Source organism: Hippopotamus amphibius, chromosome 16 (genome assembly GCF_030028045.1).
Source record: "Hippopotamus amphibius kiboko isolate mHipAmp2 chromosome 16, mHipAmp2.hap2, whole genome shotgun sequence".
Taxonomy (NCBI): Eukaryota; Metazoa; Chordata; class Mammalia; order Artiodactyla; family Hippopotamidae; genus Hippopotamus; species Hippopotamus amphibius.
In genome coordinates, this window is record NC_080201.1 from 5,121,812 (window position 1) to 5,142,320 (window position 20,509).

Below are 20,509 nucleotides of genomic sequence, written 5' to 3' on the forward strand. Positions count from 1 at the left end.
ACGAGATGCCAGTAGCACCCCCTTAATGGTGACAACCAAAAATGTCTCCAGACATTGCCAACTATTCCCTGGCGGCACAATCCCCACCCCGTTAAGAACCACTGACTTAGGTAAAAATTAACAGTGATTTATGAAGATTAAACTACAGGTTCCTAGGCTTCAAAGAGGCAGATTTCTCCTTATTCTAACAGCTCGTAGCACTTGCGAAATAGAGACAAATTCTCACTGGGAGCCAAGGCAGGGCAATCAACAAATTACCATCGCCAGTGGGCTCACCACGCTCCTGCCACCAACCCGCAATGTTGTGTAGATTGCTAATTTCCCATTAAAGGAGCTATGTCCTTTAATAAGCATCCTGTCATTTGGCTCCATAAGGTGGAATGAAAGCATGAGGACCCAGTAAGGGTCTCTTTCGCATTGTTAATGAGGAGTGACAGCCATGTTCACTCACCCAGCATTTATTGAGTGCCTGCTGTATGAGATGTCACATGTTAAGCCTCTAACAGCATCAGGAAAGATTGAAGTCTTTTATGCAGGACAATTTGCCTCATGGAAGGAATATTAATAGGTTTTTCTTATAGTTATTGAAAACCTACTACGTGCCACGCTGTAAGCTAGGCTCCAGGTAGGACATGCTGAGAGTAAAGGATGTTGTAGCTCCTGCACTCTTGAAACTTACAGTAAAGCAGGGGGTCTCAACATGGAGTCCTTAGACCAGCTGGCATCGGTGTTACCTGGTGTTATGGATGGAACTGTGTCCTTCCCAAAAGATATGTTGAAGCCTTAACCCCCAGTACTTCGGAATGTGACTTTATTGGGGAGTAGGGTCCCTATAGAGGTCAGCAAGATAAAAATGAGGTCATCAGTGTGGGTCCTGGACCACTATGATGGGTGTCCTTATGTAAAGGGGAAATTAGGACACAGAGACAGATATTTGTAGGGAGAAGACCATGTGAAGACACACAGGGAAAATGCCATGTGAAGGCAGAGGACGCAGGAGATGCAGCTACAAGCCAAGGGACACCGGGGACAGCACGCAGCCAGCGGAACACAGAAGAGGCAGGGAGGCAGTCTCCCCTAGACCCATCAGAGAGCGTATGGCCCTGACGACAGCTTGATTGCAGACCCGCAGCCTCTGGAACTGTAAGATCACACATTTCCCTTGTTTTATGCCACTTAGGTTTTGGTCCTTTATTATGGCAGCCCTAGGGTACTAATGCACCTGGGAACTTGGTCAAATGTAAATTCTTGTTCCCCACCCCAGATCTCCTGAATCAGACACTGTGGCATGTATGGAGATCCAGCAATCTGTGTCCTAACAAGGCCTTCTGGGGATGCTGATGCCCATTGGGGGGTGAGGGCTACTGATGGAGAGCAGTGGTTCGCAACCCTGGCTGCAGATTGGATTCACCTGCGTAGCCTCTAAACAAAAACAAAAACAGTGTCTTAGGAATTCTGATAGGAATTCTGATAGGATGATTCTAATGTGCCACCAGGCTAAGAGTGGCTGGTCTAGAGCAATGGCTCTCAATATGAGTACACAGAGCTCAGCAGGAATGGCTTCCCGGCGGGAGAGGATCTTGTGAAAATGCAGATCCTGATCCAGTAGGACTAGGGCGGGGCCTGAGACTCTGCATTTCTAACCTGCTCTGGGTTGGTACCATGCTGGGCCAGGGCCTACAATTTAAGAAGTAAGGGTCATGTAGTACTAACACTAAAGTTGATATTAATAGTAGCTAATAAATATTTATTGAGTGCCTTCCAAATGCCAGCCACTGTGCGCGGGAATGGAATACACTGACGGATGAGAAAGATGTGGGGCCTGCATTCTGTCTGGGGTGTTTGCATTCCTATGGGAAAGGACCTTACTGAACCTGTGAAGACACCTGTTATGGTAGACCTGAGCCTTATTTCAGGCAGAGCGATGCTAACTGCTATTGCAGATAAACTACGATTGCTCAACAGCTTAACAAATAAACATTAATTTATTCTGGTATGCTCTGGTATGTCGTGGGGGATTCTGGTATCCAGGTCCTCCCTCCTTGGACTATGCCCTCCTTTTGGTCCCTGGAGCACTGCTCTTAGTTCAGTTGGTGGATGGGGAAAGAGGGTGAGGAGGCCTAGGAGTGGTCTAATGACGTCTACCAAATTCCATTTTCTCTGATACACGGCCCTGCCCAACCGCGAGGACGCTGGGAAACTAAGTCTAACTCTATGGCCAGAGGAAAAGGAAATGGGTTTGGTGAATACACTGTCTCTACATGTTTTGAAAGATGAGTCAGGTTGGTCAGATGAAGAAAGGGAGGGAGTAGTAAGAGGGCAAGGTACCAAAAACATCCAATGAATGTTTGGTAAAGGATAATAAACTAATTAAATGTCCATAGCTTCTCTGGTTACCATTTTCCTTAGAAGAACAATTGTGGTAATCCACTTAGACTTCAACACTTCAACAGTATGACACGTTAAAACATCTCTATGGGAATTGAATAGACGTTTCCCCAGAGAAGATACACAAATGGCCAATAAGCACATGAAAAGATGTTCAATATCACTAATCATTAGGGAAACACAAATCAAAACTACCATGAGATACCATCTCACACCCCTTAGGCTGGCTACTATTAGAAAAACAAAAAACAATTGTTGGCGAGGATGTGGAGAAATTGAAGCCTGGTGCACTGTTGGTGGGAATGTAAAATGGTGCAGCTCCTGTGAAAAACACTGTGGTGGTTCCTCAAACAATTAAAAATAGGATGGCTATGTGATCTGGCAATTCCACTTCTGGGTACCCAAAAGAGCTGAAAGCAGGGTCTTGAAGAGAGGTTTGTACGTTCCTGTTCATAACAGTATCATTTACAATAGCAAAAACGTGGGAGTGACCCAAGTGTCCGTTGACAGACGAACGGATAAGCAAAAGGTTGTATATATGTATGCATACACATACAGTATATATGTATGTATGTACTATACACATAAGGGACTGTTATTCAGCCTTAAAAAGGAAGAGAATGCGGCAACATGCAGAATATGCAACACGGATAAACCTTGAGGACAAGGTTGATAAACCTTGTCACAAAAGACACATAATGTATGATTCCACTTGTATGAAGCACTTAGCGTAGCCAAAATCATACAGGCAGCAAGTAAAATGATTGCCAGGGGCTGGAGGGAGAGGGAACAGAGAATGACTGTTTAATGGGTATACAGTTTCAGTTTTACAAGAGGAAGAGTTCTGGAGATGGAGATGGTTTCACAGCATTATGTGTGTCTTCAATACCCCTGAACTGTACACTCAAAAATGGTTAAGATGGTTAATTTTATGTTTTGTGTATTTTACCACAATAAAAACATTGGGAAAATGTCTAAGGAAGAGTGTTAGCCCCTTCCTAATAATATTCAACAGGCAAACGGGCTAGATGTATCTGGACTTACTCCCGTCATCCTTGGTCACTGGACACTAACGTGGGCCAGAGGCTGGAGCTGATGGCCAGGCTTAGAGTCTGAGATGAGACTGGTGTATGCATTGGGGAATGAGCACGAGTGACGACCAAGACCTCCGCCAGGAGACGTCAAGTGCAGCCAAGGCGGTATCTGCGTCTCTCCACAGTGCTCTCCACAGCCATCTTTACCCAACAAACTGGTGTCCTGGTTTGACAGTAACACAAAATATTTTTAAGTAGGTCTTGTCCAGGACAAGCTGCCTAAATATCAGAAAGACTCAGAGTCAAGAGAATTGTATCTAAGCTCAAAGAATGAGTTGCAGAAAGAGAGATGAGCCATGGCTGGAATATCAGGGAATTTTATGCACGATGCAAAAATTGTCTCTTTTATACTCCTAATAGTTGATGTCCAGTTTCTGACTGCCAGAGTCCACTTTCAAATGTTGAGTTGAAACCTTTTTCTGTAGACCCAATCCTTTTGGGGCCCACACAGAGAAAACAATTTTAGTCTGTCTGCACGACTCTGGGCAAGTGACTTCGCCTCTCTATGTAGCAATTTCATCATCTATAAAATGGAAATAATTACAGTACCTTTCCTGCATGGAGATCTTGGGAGGGCAAAATGAGTACCTGATACACAGAAAGTGCTCTGAAAATAACAGCTAGGATTATCATGGTTACTCTCTGCGAACCTTTAAAAAAAAATGCCTCTTCTGCTTGCCTCCGTGTCTTCTCCCCTGTTAGATTTCCCCTCTTTCAATTCTTCAGCTTTTCCTTCTTGTAGAGAGCCAAGCCTTTCACTTTCATCTGGACTATCACTTCCCAGACTGTATTCTAAGGATAATATATCCTCAAGGTATTAGTAGCTCCTTGGAAAACAAAGTTTGGGAAACACTTTGTGTACCAGATGCCTCCTGCGAAGGTTTATAACGTATCTTGGTATAATAAAGGCTCTGAAAAGTCCTCAGCATAGACAACTGTTTATATGGGTTCCTTTGGGTGCCCTGTTAGTGGAAATGCTAAGCTGGCATGGTATTTGGGATGGGCCATCAGTCAGCATCTAATATAACTTAAAACAATTCCATATACCCTTCAACCAGCAGCTCCAATTCCAGTTACAACCTGGAAATACTTGCACGTGGACCATTCTAGTTTAATATGCCTTTGAAAACACACTGTATGCTCTCATTGGACGGATACCACTTCTAAACTTGCCTCATCCGATGATATGATAACTATGTCTTTCTTTCTGTGCCTAAATGCAAATTACTGACAAAATAATCCCACGATAACGCTGAACTGACACCAATTCACCAATCTACACTTTTCCTCTGTGGAACCACCACATTTTCTGCAACCCATCCACAAGGACATCCTACTGTCTGAGGACTGCATCCCTTCTTTAAATTATTCTCTCAAGTTTCACTCTATAGTTTGACTATAAATTTGGACTTAATTGCCTGGGTGAAATCCCATAAAAGTCCTTTCAATGGAAACTGTATTTTTTTTCCTCCACTAGATCAACAGATTAGTGGTCCATCTTAACTGGTCATTTCAGTCTCAAGATTCTGATTGATTGTCTATGGAGATGAATAGAGTGTAAACACTTTGGGCAACACTGATGACTAAAGCCTGGGAAACTGTGTGAATCGAAACAAATCTGGAAAGAAATAACCCAAAGTTACCCAGAACCAAATGCATTTGTGCACAATCTAAGCAACAAGAGCCAAGGCTTCCCAGTCCCCTCCTAATCTTTATAAATGGTTTTCTCCTGAGCCACTTGGCACATTTCCATTACGGCCTTCTGAATATGTATAGACACAGCAGGTAATTTAAGATTGCTGCAAGTGTCTGACAAAAACGTAGTGCGTGTTCAACTTGTTGAAGAAACATCTTAATGACAAGCAAAGCAATTTATAGAGGACATTTTTATAGCACAGCAACATCAACATTTATTATTTGGGCCATAACTGGGAAAGAAAACAGACTTCCCCTATTTAGACAACAAAATTAAATTCCTGGGAAGGCAATAGAGAAATAGGCACAATCTCGAATACAGTTATGGTATAAAAGAATATTCTTTTAGAAATATGGTGGAAAACATGGGAAGAATAGTATAATGGCCTGATCAAATATTCCCAAGATATAATTTTGCAGTACAATCTCTTCCAAAGGGCTAAAATTTGATATTGTAAGAATTCAAGGTCATCAATATACTATAGACATTTTCCCCCCCAAGAATGCTACTGTATCAGGTGATAGCTATATGTACTTATTATCTGCAACTCATTTTCTCCAAGTAATGAATAATGTCTAAGGAGCTTTTGCCTTAGAATTAAAAAGGTTCTGAAAAGTCCTGCAGGAATAAGCTAACCCTTATTTAGGTTAGGCAAGGTGTGGGCAAATGCTTTTTTTTTTTTTTTTTTCCTTTTTTCTCGATCTCATTCATATTCCAATTCCTAAGAATGAAAGGATTGTATATCTACCAAATCCAGTTTCGAACACATTATATATTCAGGTCTCGCTGATAAGGAAAACATTCAAATAAAATACTCAAAGCAAATGAAGTACATTTTACCTTTTGGTTTGTAGCCTGAAGTGCTACACAGGGAATGCTACTGAAAGAAACATAGCAGGACAAATTGACTGGTAGAGATAAGCTTATTTATTGTCTCAGGTGGCTTGAGAAAGTCATGTGAAATTACTGTTTGGTTTCGTCTACCTGCTCAACAAACACTAACCACGCACCTGCCATGTAGATAGGGCATACTGCTGGGCCTTTTGAGACATATCACATGAAATGCCTACTCTAAATCTACAGTTTCTCTGTATTTCAATTTGATTTCAATTAAGTCATCACTTCTGCAAGTCATTCTTGTTACTTGAGTCCCCACAGCTGCCATTTCAAAATGTTTGCATGTCCTTAAGGTCCACATTTTTCCTTAACGCCCTTTTACTCAGTGAACGAGCCAAGCTTCTGCCTTACTGAGATGGTGAGTTTACTCTGATGTGAGCTACCTCCACGCCCACCTCCCCATCTCAAATTCTACTTGCCCCAGTCAGGAACTGCTGGTGTCATCCTCGTCACCTGTCACAGTCACTCTAACACAAGTGCTGCTGACTTGTTCCCCTAGGCAGATCTCAGAGTTGCACCCTTGTCTGTCTCCACCATCAGACTAGCATGTGTCTTTTGTTTGGACCAATATAGTAGTAGTCTCCTAGCTGGTGTTTGTCTTACCCCTATCTCTTCTTAACACTCAAACCAGTGATACTTCCAAAATGAATCTCTGAATGTGTCTCCTTACCACTAAATTATTTAAAGGGTTTCCCATTTCCATTAGGATAAAGACAAAACGTGGTCCACAGGTCCCTCAGAGCCTAGTCCCGGCCAAGCTTGCCAGGCTCATCTGCACCCAGGCTCCTGTTCCTCTCCATGTTCCATCCCATGGGCCTTACTTCAATCTTTCATAGTCACCATGCTCACACTGGCCACAGGACCTTTGCTCATACTCTCTCTCTTCCTGGCATGTTTTTTCTAGCCCTTCTTGCCTGGTTAACACCACCTCATCGTCTTGATTCACCCCACACGTAATTTCCACAAGAAGGCCTCCCATGACTTTCTTGTCAGGTCAATTCACCCTGCTATAGACTCTCTGGGAACCATGACCATCTCCCTCTTAACATGTGTCACCTTGGTTGGTATCTTTATTTGACTAGTGTTGGTCTCTCCTATTAGATTGTAAGCTACATGGAAACAACACGTTTCGTTTTTGCTCACTTTTCCCCACATAGCAACTGGCATAGTTTTGGCTCATAGCATATACTTAAAAGATAGTTATGGAACGGATTTCTTGATTCATAATGCCAAAGAGATCCATGGCTCTTCACGGGTATTTATGCAAACGCTTTCCTGGGTGAATTCCTTTCACTGACCACTCTAAAGAGAGGTGAGCCAAAGCTCAAATGGTTATTCCTACTTTTAGCGGCTCCAAACGCTTCTTCTATTCTAAGCACTGCTCTAAACTTTGCTTGCATTCAATTCTCACAGCACTCTAAGAGATGGACACTATCATGTCTCCATTGTGTGGATGGGAAAACTGAGGCCTAGAAGTTAATGAACTTGTCCAGGATTATGGAGGCCGTTCAGCATTATATTTCTGGCACCGTGCACAATACCACATGCTAAGGCCTCAGTAAATGCTTGTAGAATGGATGAGAGAAGGGACAGATGAAGCAGCAAAGCGGCTCTAACATCAGCCAAAGTTCCTAACGCTTCCTAGTCTGCCACTTCTTTTCGTCCCCGCTGTCACACACTCATGTCCACCTTGGCCACTTCTCACCAGAACTATCTCAACAGCTTCCTCGCTTTTCTTCCTGCATCTGCTCTTCCCTCTCCCTACTTCACCCACCTGCCTGTGGTTACAGTGACTTCTAGAATGCAACCACGCCCATCACTCCCTTCCCTTAGAAGGCTTCTCATTGCCCTTTGGACACTGATCCACGTGCTCACGTTGGCTGACAAGCACCATGGTGGCTCTTTCCAGCCTCACCTTTCTCTCGCTCCCGCAGGTGCGCTCTCCTTCCTGCCTTGGGGACTTTGCGTGTGCTTCTGCCCAGAGTACCTTTCACCCTCTGGTCTCCCAGTGAATTCCTAATGGACCTTTAGGCCTCACTGTTTCTGGTGGACTGAATAATGACCACAAACAATATCCCAGTCCTAATCCTTGGGACCTGGGAATGTATCTTAGACGGCAAAAGGGGTTCTGCAGATGTGGTGATCTTAAGGGCCTTGACCACGTCCGTATTCCACTGGAGCTATCAGTTTCTTCACACTGTCCTACAATATCATCCTTCACGTTGACATCTGTGCTTTAGCGAATCTGTGTGAGGAGGAAATGCTCAATCATTACTGATAAAATCATGGATTTGACGCACCAGTAGGGTGTATATATGTATTTGCTAATTCACGTTTAAATAATTCAACTGTATGCATACCCGTGTTCCTAGCAACGCTCTTCACAGCAGTCAGGACGTAGCTACAGCCTCAACGATGGATGAACGGATACACAAAATGTGATCCATCTGTACGACGGAATATTACTCAGCCATGAAAAGGACTGGAGTGCTGACTCACGCTCATGCTACGTGTGTGAACCTTGAAGACATTACGCTCAGAGAAAGAAGCCAGTCACACAAAACTGCATGTTGTGTGATTCCACTGATATGAACTGAGCAATACAAGCACATCCACAGAGACGGAAAGTAGATGGATAGTTACCATGGGCTGGGGGATGTGTGGGGGGAGTGCGTGTTTAAAGAGTCTAAGTTTCCTCTCGGGGTGATGGGAATATTTTGGAACTAGGTAGAGGTGGTGGTTGCACAACATTGTCGATGCTCTAAATGTCACTGAATCGTTCACTTTAAAGTGATTAATTTTATGTCGTGAATTGTACCTCAATAAAAAAGTAGGTACACTAGTTTTCTTTTTTAACTGAGTAATACTCAGTCCTCAGGGCTTCCCCAGCTGAGGGAAAGTGTGTCCCACCTTCTGCCAGCTCCTCATCTTGGGGCACTTTTCTCAATGCACATGAGTGGTTATGAATGCTGAAAAGCCTGCCACCTTTATCTAGAAACACCAAGCGAAAAGCTTGACATTCTGTCTGTTGGCTTCAGGCAGGCACTTGCCATCCAGGCGGGAGGAGGGGAAGGAGCCTCTGATCTCGTCCCTGGGGGGGCCGTCCCGTGAGAAAGGTTTGCCTCGGGAATCAGTGTTTATCTACAGCTCAGCCGAGAGGTGGGGAGCCGCACTGGGGTGCTTTTCTGGGCACGTTTAAGTGCCATGAACACAGGCATGAAGTGGGATATCACATCCAGGGGAGATGCCCTCCGCTTGCCCTTCTCCAGCACGACACCCGCTCCTGTCACGTGGGGATCTTCCGGCGTAAGGGAGGGTCGAGGCAGAGTGAGCCTTCTGCTCCTGCCTCCCTGAATGAGGGCGGACTTCGGGGCAGACAGTAGTGGGAGCAGGCGGAGAAGGATGATGGGGATCCTTTTAGCCAAGCCCACTTCTCTTGCACGCAGGTAACTGCAGTCAACTTCCCTAACAGAGAGCTCTGTCACAGCGGGTTTGTGCTAGAAACAGCTGGTGGCTGATGGCCTGGCAACTAACCAGCCACGCTGCTCAGGTTGCAGGTAAGGCTGTGGCTCTCCCCTGGGCGCTGCTGCAGTTCCATCTGCAGGGGTGTGGGCACAGTACGTGGCTCCTACGTATACTAGACAGATTCATGTGGCTCAATGGGACTGAAGCTCTCCTGCCAAGGAGAGAGGAGGAGGACCGCCCAGGTCCCAGTCAGCTCGGATATTCCGGTGGGTGCAGACAGCAGTGGATTACAGTGATGTGTGAATGTAGAGCTTGCAGTCTACTCGGGAAGACAAATGACCATCTGTTCACTCTGCAGCTCTCTGCATCTAGTCAAGACAGTGGTCAGATTAAAAGAGACTGCTGTGAAATGGGTAGGAGGAGTGGCTGAAGTGGAAGGTGGGTGCCAGGTGGTAGCAGAAGTGGGTTGACTGAGAACCTGCATCCTGACAGCTCATTGCTGACGTCACGCAGATCACACTGGGGGTCGCATAGCGTCAGGGTCCTCAAGGAGAAAATCACAGCTCAGCCGGGACACAAAGCCCAAGGTTGGCTCCTTAATCTGAGGTCATCCTCACTTGAGGATGACAAAGCGACTTCAGACACTCAGCTGGAAATGCCATCCAAATGTCTAAGAAAGTGCCCAATACGAGAACCATAAAACTCAGCACAAGGTCAGCTGGATGGTGACTCCATAAAATTCCAGCAGTGGAGCCCTACAGAGACGGATTTTACAGTCCACTCGATTTGATGCTGTTTCTCAAATGAGAGCTTCACTGCCCTATGCTTTAATTGAAAGTATTTAACTTATTACAAATGATCACGAATGGCGCCGAGCCGAACACCCCCAGAATGCTCGTTTCAAATACATGATGCTCTTCACAGGCAGCAGGAGCAAGTAGGCAGAGCTATGGGGTGGATGGAGGACAGATGACGTTCAGAGATACGCCGTGCGGCCACTCCGCATCCACATCAAACGTCCCCTGCTGGCAACTCCAGGGAGGCCACTGGACTCTTTCTTGCCCCCCTTTAAAATGGCCTTGAGTGGCCCTTTGCTCCCCTGCTTAGCTAGGACTGAATTTTCAACGTGCTCTTTGTAAGTGATTTTAGGAATACTATCTTATTACAAATGCAATGTTAACATAAAAGAAATCTAAGAAAAGCATTAGCTACTATTCCATAATCACCTAACTGAATAAATGTTTCATTTACTGAGATTCTTTTTCATTTTTTTCCCACACGCATGTTCTTCTTTTTCCTCATATGTGGTCATTTTATAGGTAAAATTTTCATCTGGAGCATTATGTCATGAGTAATTTTCCCTTTCACTTGTTTTTTTAAAAAACTTTTTTAGATTTAAAATTTTTATTTAATTATTTTTCACCAAGGCAAACGAGGTTCTTTCTCATCATCATTCCTGTTATTACTATTATTGAGGTACAGTTGATTTACATGCTTGGTTTTTTTAAATCTCCATATCCGTTTATCCTACTCAAAGATAACAGTAGGACGTATCACCCATGCCTTTCACTATCCTTAGAGAATCCTACAAAAACATATACCAGGACTTTTTGTGATTTCTTTTTACAAACAATGGCATGTACATTTCTCTATTCAAACCATATACATTGCTCTGGGCCAGTAAGTCAGAGATATTAAAGTTATTTTTTAAGCCAGTTCATATTTCATAGAATGGATGTAATACAGTGCACAGTGGATGAACATTTAACCTTTCACTTTGTGCACCTGGAGAAAACAATGCTTCAACCACAGCCTTGCATATCTGTCTTCAGGTCCTGAGGTTTTCTATTTTTAGGCTGGCTTTCCAAAGTAGGATTGCTGGGTAAAAGGCAATGCCTATTCATCACTTTAGTACATACTGCAAGAGTGGCTTCTAAGTGACAGACCTAGGATTCACATCCATGTACTTTGGCCTCCAGAGTCTGAAGTCCCAGCCATGAATACTATGCTACCTCTCTGACTTCAGAGATGTCCAGCCATAGAGCTGAACTGCTCAAAGCAGCAAACTTGCCTAGATGTGCAATGTTCCAAGAAAGGCACAGGGATTCATGGGGAGGGAGCTCTGGGGGAATAACCTCCATCTTTGCTTCTAATCTGAGATTTTCACATTCCTTAAAATGAATCCACCGTGTTTCAGTCTGGTGGGCCAAGCAATGTAGCCATAACTACCCTGTTAGTAACTGAGCGTTACCACTCTTGGGACATTCCTTAAGGTGACTCCTACTACTTCAACAGTTCCACAGCCACAGTTCCTCAGCCTTAATGAATAACAAAAGAAACTTTGAGAAACTCGCTTTGGTCAGTCTTTATTTTGACTAAAACCAAAGCTGAACCATGAATGGACTATTCAGAAGTAAGGAGGAAGACAGTTGCACAGCCGGCGTAATAAATGTTGTTCGTTGAGTAACATTTTTTAATACTGTTATATGCAATTACATCTAAGCACCAGTTGGGATATCCAGAAATAGATGATCTCATATTTACAGCAGCAAGTCCCCTCTGAAGCAAAATTTGTGCCTATGTGTGAATGTGAGTGCTATTACAAAGTGCTCTTAGAAGAGCCCAGTGGAGGCTTTTAGTTTTGCAGCACCTTGAGAATGAGGCTCCCAGGAGCTGATGTTTCACTCTAAGCCCCATAGGAGGGTAACAAGCCCATTCAGACAGCCCGGCTGCAACAGGAGACATTTCCCTAAGAAGGAGACAGTAATGGAAAAATCATTTCATGTTTGCACTTTTAATTTTGCAATTTAAAATCGCTCTAAATATACTTTGCCCCTTAAAATGGGATTAACCCAAATTTCCCCATCTTTATTACGGCAAAGAGTCAGTTATAGTATTCCTTTCGGAATAGCAGCGGGGGCATTATTTAGATTTAAGGGAGAAGGCATGCATGAAACTGGTATTAAACTGAATATGTTTAGTTATCACAGCTATTAAGAGGATTATTAAAGAGTTTGTGCGAGTTTGGAATATGTAGACGGAGCTAAAGACGTGTATGTGTGTGGTGGGGAGGGTGCTTGTGGCTTATTTTGTGTGCTTTTAATTAAAGTCCCTGTTGGAATCTGCAGAGTCTAGCCCTGGTGCTCCCAGCAAACTCCCTGTGTGCCCTTGGGTAAGTCACCGAACCCGTGCGAGAGAGGTCCTGAAGACTTCTTCTGGGTCTCGTACTGTTTGAAGTTTTGGCACTTAAATTAATATTAAAGTATTGGTAAGAAAATACGGATTTGTTTTCATGTTACAGTCCGATACTGATACCTGTGATCTCAAAGGTATTTAAGGTGGTAAATGCTACTGTCACCCTAATGAGAACAGAGATGGTTATAAGAGCGAACATTCGTGGGGCTGCTTATGGGTGCCAAGCCCTCTGCTGGGTGTCGTCTCAGCGTCTGCTCACAGGTCCTCTCGGGGGGATCGTTTATCCTGATTTTACAAACGAGGAAACAGACTCTGGTTGACCAGAGTCATCTCTCTAACGTGATGGGTAGATGAAGTAAAAAAAAAAAAAAAATTACTGACCATTCTCAGATTTCTCCCCTTGTACTGCAATTATGGCAATTGAGAAAATTCCCTTTGCCTTCAAATTCCCACTGTGTCTGGTTTGACATAATAATGGGGACGACCACAGAAGTTTCCTTGCCCCCAGAACTGGGACAAAGTATTAATACAGTAGAGCAGAAACTTGAGCTGGCCAAGGTGAAGGAGTCAGTAGTTAAGCTTCTTCGTGGCTCTGACCTGAGTCCTCATGCTACCATGTATTGGCTCTGTGACCTTGGCTTAATTACCTAGCTTCTCTGAGCTGCACTTGTAAAATACGCATCAAATAGTACCACCTCCCAGGGATGCTATAAGGATGAAATGAGTCAGCACTCTTCCAGCTATAAGATGCCAGACATGTGTTTGTTGTCACTGTTTGCCTGTGGTTTGGGGTTGAAATATTAGGAGAAAGGGGATGGAGAATAATGTGAGTATATAGGGCAATAATACAACTTTGTCCAAGTTGACTCAGCAGGAATCTACGAAGAGAAAAACCTTGGTCTACTGACTTCACCACATTTTGCTCATGTGTGATGTACAGCTCACTAAACCCCACCATCAACAATCCCTTCTCTGGGCTTCATGGCTCTGCAAGGTTAGTGTTACATCCCCCATTCAAAGATGAAGAAACGATGCTCAGAGGGCTGAGGGCTTTGCCAAGTCCTCATAGTAAAAGGGAGTAAAATGGAGACACAACACTCCTGCCTCTTTGGTCCTACTCACTCTGCTGGCTGTGAGTCATGTCTGAACCTTCTGCTTCAATAACTGTAAAGGACTTGTAACAATGTGGTTACACATCTTTAAATCTATTTCTGTTTAAACAAACTAAATTAGTATCTACTCCTTCACCAGGCCTGGTGTGAATATATTACTCATGCATATTATATGCTGATTTATTCTGCTAATAATGCATTATTCATTCTCTTAGTGGCACATAATGCAAATCCACAAAAATCTCTATGAAAACAAATCTACTCAATGGTAAGGTCATGCCAGATATGGTGACATTTCAACTCTCTGGTCTCCATTTCATTAATTTCTACAACCGAAATAATACACAGCTCCTGTGGGTGGACTGCCCGGTAAGTGATTAAGAGATGTGATCTGAGGAGGTTGGTTGGAAGGTGCCAATTACACTGATGGCTTTGGTGGTACAAGAAGCTTTCCCTTTGGGCTGGGGCAGAGATAGTGACCTACATTCCAGGGCCTTGGTTCAGGCTCTGGCTGTGGCATCTTCCCAGGAATGGTGCATGCTTCTAGGAGCTGAATGGCCTGAGACTCGAGGATTGGAATGGGGTTTGTTGTCACTCTGGCCTCTTTCTCCCAGTGTTCATTACACATCTGGAGCAATGTAACAGGCTGGGGAAAAACAGACAGGATGTGGGATGTAGAACTGGATATGCCAGTTGGGTGGATATGCCAGTCAGGTGGACGCAAAGGAGCTAGGAGGAACCCCAGACAGCTGCCAGGGAGTGGCCCTCAGAAGGCAGCCTGGACCCAGAAGGCAATGGCCATCAAGGGCTGACCACAGGATGAGGGGGTGTCCCGGGAGTACATCCATCTCAGGGGTGGGGAGTTGATGAGCCCAAGGTGAGTGCACACATGTGGTGGGCAGTCCCGGTATGGGAAGCATTTGTCGGCACAGCGCAGGCCCTGCGGTGGATTCTGGAGTGGGATCTGAGTCTCTGCTGAAGGAAAATGGAAAGAGTGGGGCGTATGATGAGATGGGTGATTGGGTTTAGAAAGTCTGAGCAGGATTCAGCTGTCAGGCTCAAAGAGCCACATCTCAGTCATGAAGAGTGGAGTTTGATGTTCCAGCAAGACAGCCAACCACCAGCCCGGCTTCCCTCCACCCATGCATTCAGCTACTCACCAGCACCTCCTGCAGCTAGGCCGGGAACAGTGCTAGGCGCTGGAGCTACCGGGGGAAGATGCCAAACACGGATCCCGTGCTCGTGACTTGAGGGCAGGGAGGCCCTGCATTATTTATTTAGATGTGGCAGGGCCAGGTGCATGCAGGAGGCACACCTATGATCCAGGCACTAGTGGACAGTGTAACAGGGGCTCGGGGGGTCGGGATGGGCTTCCTGGGGGAAGTGACTTTTCAGCTAGGACTCAAAGGGCAATTATAATAGCCAGGTAAAGACGTAAATGAAGAAAGTTCTAGGCAGAGGAAACAGCACCTGCTAAGGTGAATCTGAAAGGGGCTTGGTGCTGCCGGCAGGGATCACGCTGAGAAGTCGCGGGGTGGCTAGTTCTGGGACTGAGTTTTAAAGTGCTGAAAAAAAATTAAGTCATTGGGGTTGAGTTGGGTTGAACCTATAGGCGGGGCCAGGTGGCCTTCATGGGAAGCCCCCAAAGAATGCACGGCCCTGAGGCTGGAATCCAGGCCAGCCTGAACACCCTTCATCACCACCTGATTTTGGAGGAGGTCAGACCCTGACAGGGACAGCGGTGGTGAAGTCAATGCCACCCACCTGCTGAAGATGAACGACTCCACGGGTGTTTACAAGCCAGTGTGCTCAGTGAGTTGGCTGTGCGTTTTTATTTTCATTTATTGAACAGTATAAAACTAGACATTTATTGGCCACAGACCATTTTTGTGTTCCTGTAACTCAACAATGGTTACGTTTTAAAAAATGAAGTATTACCTGCTTCAAGTGCATAATAGAGACCAGGCCTCGTTGGCACCTGCTGAATTATTAACATTGGAAACTCCGTAGTGGCATATTGTGCCGTGGAACTTTCTTCCCCAATGTGCTTTATTACGTACACTCATCTTAACTTTTGACAGTCCGTACCGCAAACGGACACGGGCTGGAAGTGCCTCCTCCTCCAGGTAAGTCGTAGATGACTTAAAAAAATGGCAGGACCCATTTTGACGTGATCCATTAAAATGGACCTGAGGCAACTATTATGGCCTCTCCAGGAAGATCTGATGAAAACACGGAGGCTGCAATGGAAGCGTCAGGCCAGGGAGTCGCCCCTACACGAGCAGCACCCAGAGGGCAGGAGCTGGGATGCATGTGGGCTGCTTGCTCCCAGAAAATCACTTGAAAACCAACAACACGCTCTGAGCCCAGCCTCTATGCTGTTTCAGCAACCTCCCAGAGTGGAACCAACACCCCCATACTGTAGGTGAGCGTACTGAAGAGCCAAGGGGTTGAATTTCTTTCTCAAGGTTGCTCAGCTCAAGGTCAGAGGCAGAAGCAGCACTAAGCAGGCCCATCTGACTCTGAAGCCAGCCGGTACCCAAGGAAAAATCAACAGCTGTAAGAATTACCAGTCACGTTCTCTTTGGTAGGTGGCTAGCCTCTCCACACACGATTTAGATTGATTTCTCTAACATCCAGCTGCTCCGGCCAATGATTGCGTCAATATTTGTGTCATTTTACATCCCTTTATGCCTGACAAGGGGCTTTGGCAGTCTTGTCAATCAGCTCTCTCAGGAGCCCGTGGGGGAAGCTGTCTTAACCCCGAATTTTACGGATGTTGACACCGTGAAGTTAAGAACCCTGCAGAGGGTCCCCGGCTATTAATATTAACATCAGCACAAGAATTCAGGTGGTTTTTTTTTTTTTTTTACATTATTGTTTTTTCCATTTTTGTTTTGTTTTTAACTTTAGAGAGCAAACAGTACCCTTTCTCTTGAGAGACTTGGCAGTCATACATGGGGGATGATTACTTTATAATTTAAACTATAAAGCTTTAAAGCTGGAAGGGACCTAAGACAATGAGAAATAGTAACTGAGAGCTGTGACATGAGGTGGCACATGTAATAATATAACTTTAACATGTGTCAGAAAAATGCTGGTTTTCCATCAAAGTGGCCCAGCGGTGACACAGTATTTCCTACTTGGACATGTTTATTGAATAAATGAAAGTCTGTTGTTATAAAGCATATGAAGTAAATGTTAGCATGGGTATTAGACAGATATGGCAAAAATTATGAAGGTGAAATTTTAAAAGTTGATGTTTGGGAGAGGATGGTTGAAACCTAAGGAGAAGTACTTGCTGTGAAAGGCCCCCTTGCTGGGGAAGCCCATTGCTCTCCTTGTGAGGGATTTTCCTCACTTGGATGGAGACCCTGAGCTGGGCAGAGTCACGGGGCAGACCCCAGGCCCTTCTCTAGCTGGTGCCCATCAGCACCCTCCAGGCTCTGCGCAGTCAGCTGCAAAGGGAGCCAAGCTGCCTTCTGGCTCTAAAGTTGATGATACCTCATTTCTGCGAGCATTCCATTAAACCCTTCCAGAATAATTTCACAGCCTGGGAAATGGTCATCAAAACTGGCAATTGAAGACTTCCTAGGTGGCACAGTGGAATCCACCTGCCAATGGCAGGGGACACAGGTTCGAGCCCTGGTCCAGGAAGATCCCACATGCTGCGGAGCAACTAAGCCCGTGTGCCACAACTACTGAGCCTGCGCACCTAGAGCCCATGCTCCGCAGTAAGAGAGGCCACCTCAATGAGGAGCCCGCGCACCGCAATGAAGAGTAGCCCCCACTTGCCACAACTAGAGTAGAGCCCATGTGCAGCAACAAAGACCCAACACAGCCAATAAAACAAATAAATAAATAAATTGTAAAAAAATGGCAATCAAGTGGCAGTCATTTTGGCAAAATTATATACAGACAAGAATATGGCTCTAATGCCATCATAGATGGGTGCTTGTGATGACATCTAGACATGGATTATTTTTTCTTTTTTATTTATTTCTTTTTTATTTTTTTCTTTTGATCTTTTTTCCCCAACTTTTTTTTTGTAATTTATTTATTGGCTGTGTTGGGTCTTCATTGCTGCACACGGGCTTTCCCTAGCTGCGGTGAGCGGGGGCTTACTCTTCATTGTGGTGCACGGGCTCCTCGTTGCCGTGGCTTCTCTTGTTGCAGAGCATGGGCTCTAGGTGCGTGGGCTTCAGTAGTTGCAGCATGCGGGCTCAATAGTTGTGGCTCACAGGCTCTAAAGCGTAGGCTCAATAGTTGTGGCGCACGGGCTTCACTGCTCTGCTGCATGTGGGATCTTCCCAGAGCAGGGATCGAACCTGTGTCCCCTGCATTGGAAGGCGGATTCTTAACCACGGCGCCACCAGGGAAGCCCGGATTATCTTTTCTTAAATACATCATTCATCATCTCCAAGACCAAACACAGTCCAAGCATCTCCCACAGGGTAGACCCTTTTTCCCACCTTAGTAACCATCTGTGTGACCATCAGCCAGATCAAGATACAGAACATTCTCACCCCAGCAGTCTCTCTACCTGCCATCCCTCCAAGGTGGTCACTACTCTGACCTCTGCTGCCATGGGTCAGGTTTGCCTATCCTTGAACGTAATAGAAACGGAATTGTTCAGAATATACTCTTTGGTATCTGGCTCCTTTTATTCAACATTGAGCCCATAGGTCCACCCATGTTGTGTACAGTAGTTCATTCTTTCTCATTACTGCTGACTTCACTTTATCTACCTACCTGTCCATCTGTCTACCTACCTACCTACCTTTCTACTGTTAGTGGACATTTCTGTTGTTTCCAATTTGGGGCTATTATACAAGACATTGCTGAAACTGTTCTTTTGTGTGTCTTTGGTGGATATAAGCTTTCAATTCTCTTGGGGACATTCTAGGGAGATAAATCGCAATGTTATAGGGTTTACAGATATTTGGGTTTTAGAATGTATCACAAAACACTTCCAAAGTGATTCAATATACACTCCTACCAGCAATATTCAAGAATCCCAGCCGTTCTGCATCCTTGCCGGCACCTGACATTGTCAGTTTTTCCAATGTCAGCTTTGGTTAACATTGATATCTTGAAGGTACCCAGGCCCCCAGACCCTGTCCCTTTTCCTGAACTTCTGACCTTTATTTGCTGTTTCTCACTGTCTGCTCTCACCTGAATCCTTTTCACGTGTCTTTCAATGTTAACGTTGTCAGCTGAGGACTCATGTCTCCTTTCTGACCATTTGCAAATCTTCCTCTGTCCCTCCAATAAGCTCCCTAAATGCTAAATTCCTCCTGTATTTTTAGTTACTCTTGTTCCCCTGCCACTCGAATTTGGAGGGCTGTCCCTCTGCAACATTTCTTGTATTGGGGTCCCTCCTCTTTCCTCTCCCACCGCCTCTGCTCTCAGCTCCATTCTCTCTTGCCTAGACTATTTTAAGTTCAATAAGAGAGGTTTCTTTAAACAGCTCTTTTCAGACATTTTAGAAATGACTTTAATTCATTTCCTAGACAGCTTCTCTGGCTCCTGATCAAAGGGTCTATAAACTTGGAACTGGATTGGTCTAATATTCAAGGTATTATAGTTAAAGTGGCTAATTTTCTCTTTATGTTAGCTCAATGAGATTCTTTCAAATGAGGAATGTAAAAATACGATATGAAATTCATTTTCATAGAAGTGTTTGTTTTTTTGGAAGTATTGGTTCTTTCTGTGTATCCAGAATATTACTAAGACCACTCGACAGTTCTCCTGGAGGCTCCAAGCTGGGGGCTGCTTTGTGGCCACATGTCACAAACTACCCCATAAAGGCCCTCGGTTATCACTGGGCTCTAATGTTGGGCCTGAGAAACCCACATTCCTGATTGTACCCTCCAAAGTCATCCTGCTTGGCTGAGACAAGACAAGACTCTTGGCATTTCTCTCTGTCTCTATGTAGAAACTGTCTTCTAACCTAACTAAATGACCTCAGATTTCCAATGTGTCCAGTTTCTTTCAAACTCCACTTTCCATTCCTCCAGATTTGACAGGCTTAAGGGCAATGGTAAAGGTTATTGGCTCTGAGAATTGGGATCAATTCTGGGACCTGGACTCAATGAATGCTAATTCCAATATTACTAACTTAAGGTGTGGGATTATTCACTTTGCCAGGGCTCAGTTTCCTCATTTGTAAAATGGAAGTCATCATTGTACCTTCCTCAGAAGGTAGATGTGAAAACTAAACGAGACAATCCATGTAAAGCTCAACGCTAGCACTTAGTGAGTGCAATTGACAATCTGACTATTACTATTATTAATGCTAAAAGAAAGCCTCCATACTGTCCATTTCCTCCATTCATACATTACTTTGTTCCTAATCGTCTTATTATAGACTCTCAGCAATTCTCTCTCTCCTGTGAGTTTTGCCCTCTGGATCCATCTTCAAGCCTCTAAACCTGTTTGCCTTGTTTCTCAGACTCCAACTGCAACAAGGATAGTAACTCTTTGGTGATGATCCCCGTGCTCACCCCCTTTCAGTTATCTGGGGCCGCATGACTCCTTCTAGCCCATGGGAAGTGTCACTTCCAGGTTGAAGCATTTAAGAGCTGGTGTCCAATACCTCAGCTCTTTCCTCCTCTGGCACAGCTGCAAAGGAGGTCATGGGTAGTACGAGCTGGTAGAGC

The 20,509-nt window shown here is 44.7% G+C and overlaps 1 protein-coding gene across 3 annotated transcripts in view; it reads right to left on the minus strand.

The window, feature by feature from the left end:
- Nucleotides 1-20,509, minus strand: part of CDH13 (cadherin 13) — a 1,023,084-nt gene that overhangs the window by 198,530 nt on the left and 804,045 nt on the right. The window contains exon 8 of one of the 3 annotated variants that reach the window (XM_057711307.1): nt 12,120-12,289. The exons of the other annotated variants lie outside the window; for them this stretch is intronic. Within the exon in view, the coding sequence (XP_057567290.1) occupies nt 12,257-12,289 (33 nt within the window). The 3' untranslated portion in view covers nt 12,120-12,256. Of the gene's footprint in view, nt 1-12,119; nt 12,290-20,509 lie in introns of those variants that run through there. 3 annotated transcript variants of the gene reach the window in all.